Source organism: Carassius carassius, chromosome 44 (genome assembly GCF_963082965.1).
Source record: "Carassius carassius chromosome 44, fCarCar2.1, whole genome shotgun sequence".
NCBI classification, from domain to species: domain Eukaryota; kingdom Metazoa; phylum Chordata; class Actinopteri; order Cypriniformes; family Cyprinidae; genus Carassius; species Carassius carassius.
The window spans coordinates 5528529-5541687 of NC_081798.1; the positions used below are offsets into that span (position 1 = coordinate 5528529).

Genomic DNA, 13159 nt, shown 5'->3' on the forward strand with positions numbered 1-13159 from the left:
ATTTGGCCTTCCAAAGTAGATGCATTTAGGAATCTTTAAGATTTCTTTCAACAGAACAGCAATGCATTTTATGGACAACCGTTTCGTGAACCTAGAAGAGGAGGTAATTCTGACTTTGCTTCGAAAATATGGCGCTCCTGAATCAGCTACTTTAAGTATGTTTTGTTATTAGTTAAGTATTTGCTATTGACTGTTCAAATGTGGAGTTTTCCAGGTTGTGTGTGTGTGTGTGTGTGTGTGAGAGAGAGAGAGAGAGATTCAGACAGTGCACTGCAAACACATACGAGCTTCATCACTGTGTCTGTCCTGTGACTCTGTTCCCCTTTCGGGCTTGAACTAATGGTAAAACTAAGAACATTATTAACTGTCTTTACATTTACTTAAAAAGATGAAGCTCACAATTATGGAAAGGGGCTTACATTTCTGAAGAGGGCTTACGGTGTTCGGCCAATCACAATGCACTGGGTCAGTTGGCCAATCAGAGCAGACTGCGTTGGAAGTAGTGTTCCTGTAGCTCAATTGGTAGAGCACTGTGCTATCAAGCTTAAGGTTGGGGGTTTGATTCCCCGCGAACACATGATATGTAAAAATTGATAGCCTGAATGCACTGTAAGTCGCTTTTAAATGCATAAATTTAATTTAAGTAGGGACTTTGTAGAAAACTACGTGTTTGAGAGAGGCGGGGCATAGAGGACCTACAATAATGTACAGTATTTGAAAAATAATGTGTTTTTGAACATTAAAGCATGTCAACATATTTTATTACACCAAATACACAAAATAACGATCTTTAAAAAAGCGTCATATGGCCCCTTTAATGATGCCATAAATTGCTTTGAGATACATTGCAAAGCAAGCAAGGCCATATTTGTTGTTACTGGTGTTCTGTTCCTGGCAGGTGTGAACGCATATCTTGAAAAATATGTCTGGCTAACAAAGCAAATGTATTTACTGTCAAAAGCTGAAATGGAAATGCCATAAATGCCTCAAGCAATTCCAGATAAAACGTAATGCAGCTTATCAAGTAGGACTGCTATATTGGACAGGAGACACTTTCCTGATGGAATACTACAAGGTTAAAACCTTAAAGCGTGATTGTAGCTTTCCACATCCCTGAGCATATTCTGAATTTTGCAAGGAATACAGCTTTTCAAGTTTGACCTGTTCGCATTTCTAATTAGTAAATCCACTTTGCTCTGATGTTAGTACAAAGTGTGCAGTCCCAGGGATATGATGATATGGTGCGCTGATATCAGGAAATCTGGCACTATATATAAAAAAGGTAGCAGGCTATAGGAATGTAAACATAAGCAAAAAGATATTATACAGCCAAGGCAACAGAAAGCCTTTCATTTGAGTGCAATTTCATGGCCTTTCTAGTTGTTGCGGAGGAAAGGAATTGGAAAAATATGAAATCGATTGCTTGGATTGCAGTTACACCTTATTGGACAACCTTTTTGTGCAGTGTTAGACAGTGTCAAAGGATCTCTAGTCTGTGCTAGACTGACAGCAAGAAAAGAACACAGATCAAGCTTGGCAAAAACATGTGCCTTTATCCTCTGTCCTGGGATATGGGCACACAGAGCCAAGAATCAGGAGGCAAGAGAACAAGACTGTTGTAATGGATGACTTAAATGGAGTTAGTACATCTGATATATTCCATGTCCATTGTTTTCATGTCAGTATGTGAAACATGAATAATGAGTATCATTTTGAATAAATTATTCATATTCAGGTTGCCTGTACTAATGGAGCAGGGACCACTATTGATTTTATGAAATAAATTACCTTAAAATTGCGATGTGTGAGACAGCATGCCTGTAAATTACAGAGATCTGTAGTTTATTTTTTTTTATTTGTTTAGCACATGTTTAGTACAAGTACAAAACTATGCAAGAATGAAGGAAGGAAGGAACGAAGCCACTCTAGGCTTGTACAGAATAATAATACAGTATAATTGAAGATGATCCTTGAAACTATCTTAAAGTTTCCTTGAAATGATTGACAACGCCATGACAGTTTATCTAGCGAGAGAGACTAGAAATGAAAATATGCCCAATCTAAATGCATGTTATTCATATTTTTGTTAATAATTCATTCAATGCATATGATCATCTTTTTAAAGCTTTTTTCTGACCTCACAATTTTTTATCAGAATGTCATAACTCTATTTTTAAAACCATTGACGTTCTTACAATTGGCTGCAAGGTTAAATTCAGACCTGCTTATATTCAAATAATTACAATGGGCAGAACCAAGTCCCCTCTCTTCTGATAATCAGTTTCATTGGAATGTACATCAAACATCACAATATGGAAGAAAAGCTCTGTTTCTTCAGTTTCATCAAGACATTAAGTAGTTATTATTTACCAAGTCTTAGATTTGGGGTTAGATTTGTGAGTCAATCTCACACAACCTGTACAACATTTCACTGCAAAGTAAGAAAAAAGAAGATTATTTTATATATATATATAATTTGTTTACTTCCATGTGATCATTAACCAACATCAGCATTACACTGTTATTTTTTAATTTTATATTAAATCATTTAAATATTTAACCTATCCACACTTGTCTAAAACTACACTCCTGCATGACAGCTACAGAAATCAAAGTAACTAAAGAAAAATATTTAAAAAAAATTTAAACTAATGCCTAATTCTTCCTGGCTGATCTGGAATAAGGTTCCCAAACTCCACTGATTACTCCTAACATTTCTTTACTCTCTGGGAGTTTTTCCTGGCCATTGTGACATTGTGTTTGCTCACAGGTCTTTTAGTCTGGACTTGAATGGCTCGACACTGGACTAGCCCGATGTTGTGCTAACCGGTTAAACAGCACCTGGATTAGCACAACTAATAAATTAAGCACCGTAACTCGATTGCTCGTAGTAACTAAACGCAATTATTCTGTCAGATTGCCAGGAGAGTGTTAAATGTCTAAGGTCGTCGAAAGCAAAATTAGTTCATTGGAACCTATTTTGTTAGTTTTCCTGCTCTTGACTGGTTTTACAGTAATGTCATGTGGGGGCTGTGGTTGGTTGGTTAATGGATAATATGTTTTGTCAGATTTTTTTTTTGTTCTGAAAAAGCTCTAAAAGAGTATTAGTATGTAAACTTGGATGTCACTGACTTTGCACAGAGCCTGTGGGTTTGGGACATCTGTTGAATGAGATCTTAACTATTTTTTCCCCCAAGTTTCCCCAAGAATGTCATAACTCTATTTTTAAAACCATTGACGTTCTTACAATTGGCTGCAAGGTTAAATTCAGACCTGCTTATATTCAAATAATTACAATGGGCAGAACCAAGTCTCCTCTCTTCTGATAATCAGTTTCATTGGAATGTACATCAAACATCACAATATGGAAGAAAAGCTCTGTTTCTTCAGTTTCATCAAGACATTAAGTAGTTATTATTTACCAAGTCTTAGATTTGGGGTTAGATTTGTGAGTCAATCTCACACAACCTGTACAACATTTCACTGCAAAGTAAGAAAAAAGAAGATTATTTTATATATATATATAATTTGTTTACTTCCATGTGATCATTAACCAACATCAGCATTACACTGTTATTTTTTAATTTTATATTAAATCATTTAAATATTTAACCTATCCACACTTGTCTAAAACTACACTCCTGCATGACAGCTACAGAAATCAAAGTAACTAAAGAAAAATATTTAAAAAAAATTTAAACTAATGCCTAATTCTTCCTGGCTGATCTGGAATAAGGTTCCCAAACTCCACTGATTACTCCTAACATTTCTTTACTCTCTGGGAGTTTTTCCTGGCCATTGTGACATTGTGTTTGCTCACAGGGGGTCTGAGCCTGAAATTATGTAAAGCTGCTTTACAATAATTACTATTGTTAAAAGTACTATACAAATAAATCTTAAGTGAACTGAAAAGAAAAGAAAGAGAGGGAGCTGTGTTAACTCTTTTTACCAAGTTAGTTTTTACCTTTAAGCTTTAAGCTATGAGCACTTGATGTCTGTAGAATTTCAGCTAGAACAGAAGATACAAAAAATGTGAAGAAAGATAAGAGAACATTTTTTTTTTCACCTGTTATTATTCAGGGCTATAACCACCATATATATGAAGGACACACGTTCAAACCAATATGCAGAGATCAGAATACAATTTTTTTTTTCATATTTAGTCCCTCTAATCCTGAATATTTGTTTACGTTTTAGCTGTTAATAATTACCTTTATACATTTAACTCCCTAAACACTGGTTTATCTTCATATATATATCAGTTATTCATATCACAAACACAAGCACGGACGTTCCTGATGGAATGTAAATTCACTTGATATTGTTTTGAAGTATTTGGCAAAAAACAGACGGCCTCGGAAGCCTATTGGCTGTCACGAGCGTTCGGCGACGCTGATTGGCTGCTGCCTGTTTCCGGGGCTCCGTTCCATTACTGACGTTTTCCCAGTCGCCGTGCGACAGATTGGGGAGAATGGCTGCCAGTGGAGGTTAGAGCTTCTCTTCAAAATCCAAACTTATTTTCAGAAGTTTTCTAGTATGTTTGCGCGTTATTAATCTCTTGTTGTATTTAGTTTTGACGGAACGAGTTAGAGTTAAACGGTTTGTTCGAATTTACAGCGAACTCCGGTGGTTGTTTGGATATACGTTAGGCAGAAAAGTACGGAGAGGTAGCGGCTAGCGAGACTAGCTCAGCGAGTGACTGTGTAAACACTAGCCTATTTGCTCGCTGGTTTACGATACAAGTCATTCAACTGCGTTATCCCTCGTGTAACTCTGCACTTTCGTCATATTTAATGCGTTGTCACGGTTTATTTAGTGCTATGAAAGGTCTTTTAGCCTGGACTTGAATGGCTCGACACTGGACTAGCCCGATGTTGTGCTAACCGGTTAAACAGCACCTGGATTAGCACAACTAATAAATTAAGCACCGTAACTCGATTGCTCGTAGTAACTAAACGCAATTATTCTGTCAGATTATCAGGAGAGTGTTAAATGTCTAAGGTCGTCGAAAGCAAAATTAGTTCATTGGAACCTATTTTGTTAGTTTTCCTGCTCTTGACTGGTTTTACAGTAATGTCATGTGGGGGCTGTGGTTGGTTGGTTAATGGATAATATGTTTTGTCAGATTTTTTTTTTGTTCTGAAAAAGCTCTAAAAGAGTATTAGTATGTAAACTTGGATGTCACTGACTTTGCACAGAGCCTGTGGGTTTGGGACATCTGTTGAATGAGATCTTAACTATTTTTTTCCCCAAGTTTTATTTTTGCTTTGAAAATCAAATGTGACGTTAGTTCTAAAAAAATCAAGAGATATTAAATTGTAATATGGGAACTGAGCATTTTTACATGTCAGTTTAAAAGTTAGAAACTAAAACTGACTGCAAAAGAGTCATACTTGTAACTTGTCATGTTTACTGTCACTGTAAAACCTGGAATCAGCTGTCTAACTCTTTTGTCTTGTAGACGTAGGAAAGCTGTTACAAGTACAGAATGGGACTCCAGCAAGCACAAGCTACAACGGGGTAGATGCCCTTCATGCCTGTAACATCCTCCAGCAGCTTAAAGCCTTGTACGACGAAGCTCAGCTGACTGACATTGTCGTGGAAGTGGACCATGGCAAAACATTCTCTTGTCACAGAAACGTCCTCGCTGCCATCAGTCCTTACTTCAGGTGGCTCCTCCACACATCAGTGCTTTAAAACTTTAAATATAAATAAATATAAACAAAATTTGTTGAGAAACTTTGAAGTGATAGAAGCTAAGATTGAAACACAGACCCTTCATTTACTGAAAAGACTTAACTATTTATTTTACATAGGGATGATGACTTTAAACTGATCAGGCAGACTTTTTAATTCTTAATCAGCAAAAACTTTAAAGGCATGTTCCTGGTTCAATACAAGATCAGCTCTATCGGTAGCATTTGTCTTTCAGTTTAAAAAAATGTTTACAGTAAGCTAATGTAAGTATACAGTGCAGGCAATAAACATTAAAATATGTTCTCTTTCAAAAATATAGCACTTGAAGATGTGATTACATTATTGTAGACAATGATTTTGTTAATGTCAGTCTTTAAGCTTTGATGTCATAAACATGTAAACTTGTTAACTCTGGCGTGCTAAATAAAGTATTGCCACCTCAGAAAGAAATTTGCATTTGCAAAGGCTAAACAAGTTTTCACCCCCTGCAGCATTGACCTGCTGGTTTGCATCCATATTAACTGTTTAAAAAGCTTCGATTGGAGTTGACTTTTCTTCTTTAAATAGAATTGATCTTGTCTTGAACCAGGAACACTGCTATGACAAACTATACAAACTACACATGAAATGTAAAAAAATAAATAAAAAAGCTTTGGAGTGCCACTTGTTTAGACTTGAACATGCTTAAGTACTGGAATGGAATCGCTTATTGTAGAACCACAGTTGACTAAATACTGTCATAGAAATTATTGCCATAGACGCCGCCTTTCCTCTGGTAAAATACAGTCAGTCGACAACACAGTTTTTTTGTTCACATGGTAAAAGTGTTTGTTTTATCTTTTGTCAGATCCATGTTCACAAGTGGCCTTACAGAGAGCAGTCAGCGGGAGGTGCGGATTGTTGGCGTGGAGTCTGAGTCCATGCATTTGGTTCTGGACTACGCTTACACCTCACGTGTCACTCTAACCGAGTCTAACGTGCAGGCACTGTTCACCGCCGCCAGCATCTTCCAGATCCCAGCCCTCCAAGACCAATGTGCTCAGTTTATGATCAGCCGTTTGGACCCTCAGAACTGCATCGGAGTCTTCATGTTCGCAGATGCTTACGGCCACCAGGAGTTGCGGGAGCGCTCGCAGGATTACATCCGCAAGAAGTTCTTGTGCGTGATGGGAGAGCAGGAGTTCCTTCATCTGACCAAAGAACAGCTGGTCAGAATTCTCAACAGCGATGATCTGAACGTGGAAAAAGAGGAGCATGTGTACGAAAGCATCGTGCACTGGTTGGAGTATGACTGCTCACGTCGGGAGGCAGATTTACCTGAGGTTTTTGCCAAATGCATCCGCTTGCCCCTGCTGGACGAGGCCTTTCTGAGCCGTATACCCCCAGCCTTCGCCCTGGCCTTGTCCAGGGATCCCTCGGATAAGGGTCAGCTCAATGGCACCAATGGCTGCTCGCAGCGGCTGGGTATGACTGCATCCGAGATGGTCATCTGCTTTGATGCAGCTCACAAGCACTCAGGGAAGAAGCAGACCGTGCCTTGCCTGGACATTGTTGCCGGGAAGGTGTACAAGCTTTGCAAGCCACCCAATGACCTCAGAGAGGTTGGCATTTTGGTCTCTTCAGAGAATGACATCTTCATCGCTGGAGGCTATCGGCCGAGCAATAGTGAGGTGTGCATTGACCATCGTGCAGAGAGTGACTTCTGGCAGTACGAGCATGCTGGCAACAGGTGGCTCCCGCGATCACCCATGCTGCGGGCGCGCATCGGCTGCAGGCTAGTGCACTGCTGTGGGAAACTCTACGCTATGGGTGGTCGAGTGTATGAAGGGGACGGACGAAATGCTTTGAAATCTGTGGAGTACTATGATGCCAGAGACAACTGCTGGACAGCGGTCAGTCCCATGCCGGTGGCCATGGAGTTCCACAGCACAGTAGAGTATAAGGACCGCATCTATGTGCTGCAAGGTGAGTGGGGTTATTGCAGAGTCACACGGAATCAGGGTCATCAAAGTGTGCAAACACATATATCCTTGTAATTCATTGGCCTGCCATGTCTTTTTTGCTCTACTTGGATAAAAAGGTCAGGTTGGGTTCACCTTTCTCAGCAAAATCAGCAATAACTGAGAGCACAAAACAGCTAGACTAGTATTTCATATTAGGGATGGACTGAAATTTTAGCCGCTGAATATTTTCAACAGACAGTGCCATAGAAAGTGAAATAAAGACTGTTTAAAGTCAACATTACACACTGAAACATGCTTTCTCTAGTTTAAAAAAAATATTTCAACAGGTGTTGCCTATGTAATATCACACCTGTTTGAAAAAGGTAATGTTGTAATCAGTTAAATAAAAGATGTAAAAATATTAAAGTTTATTTATTACACTTTTTGGTGTGACAGGGCTTTTATATTTGCTATAAATAGAACTTCTTATGGTTAAAACAATCAAGCCCTACTCATATTTAATCTCAATAAAAGTTACAAAAATAAAAAGAATTATTGAAAATTTAATTAAGATTAAAATGAAGGCAAAAAATATAACAATAAAAAGAGGTCATTCAATATATTAATAATTAAAAATAAAAGTTTTCAACCAAGTAGTTTAATTTTGGTGCCACGTAATATAAATGACTAATTTGTGATATCAATTACATATTTAGCAATTTTGGCCATCCATTTGGATATTGATCATTCTTTTTTTTATGACGTTTTCCCAGGAGAATACTTCTTCTGTTTTGACCCACGCAAAGACTACTGGGGGCATTTACCATCCATGAAAGTTCCCCGTACTCAAGGCTTGGCCGCCCTGTACAAAAACTGCATCTACTACATAGCAGGCATCTGCAGAAACCACCAGCGCACGTTTACCGTAGAGGTGTACGACATCGAGCAGAACACCTGGTCCCGTAAAAGAGACCTCCCCTTCGAGCAAGCGACCAGCCCCTACATCAAGGTGCTTCTGCTTCAGGGCAGATTGCATCTGTTCGTTCGTGCTACGCAAGTCATGGTAGAAGAACACGTGTTTCGTACCAGCCGTAAGAATTCTCTCTACCAGTACGACGATGAAGCTGACCAATGGACGAAGGTCTACGAGACGCCGGACCGCCTCTGGGACCTCGGCCGCCATTTTGAGTGTGTGGTGGCCAAACTATACCCTCAGTGTCTTCAGAAAGTGCTGTGAGCGTCGAGGATGTGCTGTTTGAGAAAGCTGATCAAAATTTTTGGAGAAGAGGGATGATGGTACTGCTCAATACATGGTGCTGTCTGTGTCCCCAACACCAGAACTGCAGGGGAAGTCTTAATGCGTTAAAGGTTTCAATCAATAAACTCGAGGGTGCTGTTTGAAAAAGGAAAAAGTATTTTATGTTAGACAATGGTGCACAAAGAACCCACACAATCGCTTGTTTTACAGTTAGAAAAGTGAATCATAAGTGCAATTATCTTTTTTGTTTTTGCAGATGTTGAGTGTTTCTGCTCCTTTATAACTAGTTTTTGTTGCTGTTTTGGCTTGGGTTGTTGGCATGCATCGTTGGCGAACATGAGCAGTTGATGTCCTTAAGGACAAGCAGTATGTCAACAGTTGAGAAAAAAAAACTAGCTGTAAAAAATAAATATGTAAAGCTATAAATATTCATACGGGTATGATGAGCATTTTTGCTCACTGTTAGTGTGAATACTGTTTTTTTTATTTTTTTTATTGTAATTTCTTTCAGGTTTTCAGCTGAATAAGTTGACTTTGTGGTTTGCTTAAGCATTTAGTTAGAGAATTTTGATTATTAATGGAAAGCAATTTGTATGCCAAGATGTACATGTTTGTGGCTCTTTTTTCTTTTTCCTTTTAAGTCAACTTTTGTGCTAAAACATCACAGCAGTTTTGAATTTTCATTTGGATCTATATCTTTGCAATTTCGGATCACCAGCCAGATCTTTAGTGACGTTACAAGATTTTACTCAGCCTCCATATTGGAGAAGGAAAAAAGGATACCAGCTTTATGTGTAGCTGCAATCAAAAGTGCGCAGTTTGTTGACAGCCAAACACAGCTCAGATCAGGAGAGAACATTGATAGGGTTGGAGAAGAGGTGGCCAAAATGTGGATGCTCACATTCCACAGTCATTTACTGACTCCTCGTATCTGAAACCTAAAGGTGCAGAAGATAGATGCCTCCCAAATGCCAAAACATGTTCAAGGAGTCTTAGCCTGCACCCCATGGCAGCAATAACAGGTGTTCTGTCATTGTTCCTTAGATAAAGTGCATTAGAAACTTAAGCGATGATGTTTTAGTAAATAATTCCAGAAAAATGGAATGGAGTCTTTGTTTTGCCATCATGGGTTGGTTAACGTTCAATGAGATGTGTTTCTATCCAGGGATGTTACAGTGCCTGTTCACATGAAAAGCCCAGGCATCAGTGATGGAGTGAGAAAAGCCACTATAAAGTCTTACAGTTCAGTTTGCTTTGACTTTAGGATAGGTCTGTTTCGCAAATGAATCCAGTCCTCCTATATTAGCGTTTCCCTGTAAATGAACACTTTCTTTCTTTGTTCCCTCCATCCCCTCATCTTCCAGTCTCAAACTACAGAGAAGAAGAATTGTTTTTGGTGCTGTTTTTTTGACAATCTTGTACAGAATGTACAGCGATTTTACAGCCATTTGTCATTGCTTGACACTTCCAAAAGATGTCAGTCTTATAAGTTATTGTCTCTCGACATTTGTGTTGTTTTTCCAGCCTCATGTTTATTTCGTCATCAGGTTCCTGATTTTGCACTACATTATTTCCTCCCTTGAGAGCTTCTCAGAATATAGCGCTCTGTTTTCAGAGACTGAGAACGTGGTGAACGGCATCTTTAAATAGGACAGCTGATGTGCTCTCATGTCGGGCTCTGTGGCGCCTGCGAGGCCCAGCTTCATCTGGGGTTTTGGTGAAGGGAGAGGGACGAGAAATTGCATTTGCTTTGGTGCAGCTGCCACACGTTTCACATACTTGCATACGCTCAGTAGCAAGGGAACCAGAAATGGACACTTCTCAGGATTATTGTTGATACACGGTACTGTATTTAAACGGTTTGTTGTATGTGTAATATACTGTACCATATGTTTGCTGTACTTGCACAGTTTTTTTTTTTTTAATAATTTTTTTTCGTCCTTTTAGCTGGGTGTGTTCTTTTTCTTTTAATTGTAATATTTACTCTTAGGTTTGTTAGTTTATAATTTTGCTCTTTTAAAAAGTTGTGAATCACAAAACACGGGACATTAACAAGCATTTTTTTGTGTGTGTGTGTTTCTTTGTGATTGTGTCAGTCTTAAAGAACACAAAGCATTACAGAAAATAAGTTATGGCAGTGCTACTTTCCAAAACACCAGATGTTAAATAAAAGCTTGGAAAGAATTTCTAAATGATACTTTAGTGTTGTTGGCTGTTGCCGGTGTGAATGCTTTACAGCCAGTTCTTCCATTTGTCACCGCTTGCAGTTAATTTATCCACAGAAATGTAAACAGTGTTTTCTTTTCCTTTTGCATCACTGCTTTACATTTTGTTCATTTGTATGTATTTGGTTTGCTTGTATGTATGGTGTGAGAGTTTGGTAAACATTCATTGATCTCTACTGTGAAATTCACCTTGCACATAATTTGAAAAATAAAACAATAAAAAGTAAATGAGCAATGCTGGTATTTTTGCAATGAGTAAAGGACTGATATAGGAAAGTGAAAAGTTTTTTTTTTTTTTTTTTTTTTTTTTTTAGGTTTTGTACATTTAAGTATACTTTTTTTTTTTTGTCTTGTAACAGCTTTTTTTACCCCTCGTCCCCACCCCACAATATACATTCACCTTTTTGTCTTTTAACTATACTGTGTTGTTGCAAATTAATTTTTAAAAGTTTAAATACTACATGTAATCTTTCGACTATGAGGTTTAAAAAATATGTAACAATGAATATGGTAAAATAATGATAAAAATAGCAATGTTGCTTTTTATTGTCGCAAAGTCATTTTTGTTATAGTATAGCCATATATAACAAGCCACTGAGGAAAAAGTTATATCTCATCTCCAACTACTTGCACTACTATAACATAATAAAATATATGGTCTTAGGTACTTTTCTTTTATTATTATTTATGGCCCTGCTTGCATGTCCTGGCTGATAAACACCTTATTTTTTGGGCACTACTAGCAAATTCATTGTATTGTTTCAGCAAACACCCTTTAAAATGTTTCATTCATATGTAGAAAGAAGCTATGATGGTCAAGTAAGGAGAATGTTTTTGTAGTGATCTAGACAGCTAGTTTTCTTTTAACAGAAAATCACAATTTTTAAAGAATGGCTGTTTTCACTGCTTTTCTCTTTATGAAGTGGTTATGTCTCATAAATCAGCCGAGCTTACAATCATGTCGATCTGACTGGAGTTTCTGCTTTCATCTCACTTGGCTTCACTTGAATTGACCATCTACTTTAAAGAGTTTCTCTCTCATGCTGGGGTATGTGCAATTGAATTATTCAACAGAAAGCGATTTATCATCAAATTAGGAGAACTGAATATTCATTTGCTCCAAAATTGTGACAAATGAGATAATTAACTTGTCAACTTATCTAACAGACTTATGCTCTCAAATCTAAAAAGAAAAAACTGTTCAGAATTCATTTCAAGACACAGTCACTGACAAACATATTACATATCTAATAGAGCCAACCATATAAACGGGTTCCTTAGTGTCTGTTATGCCAGCTGCATGCAGGAAGAACATATACAAAAAAAAAAAAAAGACAGATAGCGAGAAAAGGAGTGTGAGACCCAGTGGTCCCATGTGTAATAGCAAAGGCAGAGGGCTTCATCATACTGCCCTTGGCTTCACTTTCCCCAATGTCACCCTGTTTGCAGTGGAAGAAAGACAGCAGGAATACATCAGACACGCTTCCACCGCTTCTCCACCACACACACAAAACAAATGCTCCCAGCTGGAGCTCCATCAAAAGCTCACCTGAGCAGCTTTGACTTTGGCAGTCGGGCTGTTGGAAATGTAATGGAAGAGAGACCCCTGATACCGCCTGAGAGCCCACCTCACTGAAACGAGACAAATGCACAACTGCTATTTCTTTTGTTTAGAAAGCAATGACATAAAAACCAAATCCATTACGTTGGAGACAATCAGAATGCCTGCAGCTCATGTGGAATGAAGGATTTTCATGCTTGTATTTTTCATCCCGTTTTTTCCTTCGAGCCTGTAAGAAACGTATTCATGTCTGGTGCTTATTTACGAGGACGTGCGGTTTCCTATGTAATTTATAACCTAAACACAATCGCAAAAGCTTTTCAAGGTTGTAGGCCTAAGCATTTGCAATGAAGGATAATCATGCCGTTGTCAGCTGGTAACGGTAATCTTTGAAAATGATCCATGTCTCGCAAATGTGTAATCTTCCTTATGTTTATGAGAGATGCAGAATTATGAGAGGTTGTATATTTTGTAA

At 38.1% G+C, this 13159-nt stretch overlaps 1 protein-coding gene across 1 annotated transcript; it reads left to right on the top strand.

The window, feature by feature from the left end:
* Positions 1 to 4355: 4355 nt before the first annotated feature.
* On the top strand, positions 4356 to 11358 carry kbtbd8 (kelch repeat and BTB (POZ) domain containing 8). The gene is made up of 4 exons (XM_059537161.1): positions 4356 to 4487; positions 5462 to 5669; positions 6545 to 7662; positions 8414 to 11358. Exons 1-4 carry the CDS (start codon positions 4472 to 4474, stop codon positions 8875 to 8877), a joined length of 1806 nt encoding a protein of 601 aa, XP_059393144.1. The 5' UTR covers positions 4356 to 4471; the 3' UTR covers positions 8878 to 11358.
* The last annotated feature ends 1801 nt before the right edge of the window (positions 11359 to 13159 follow it).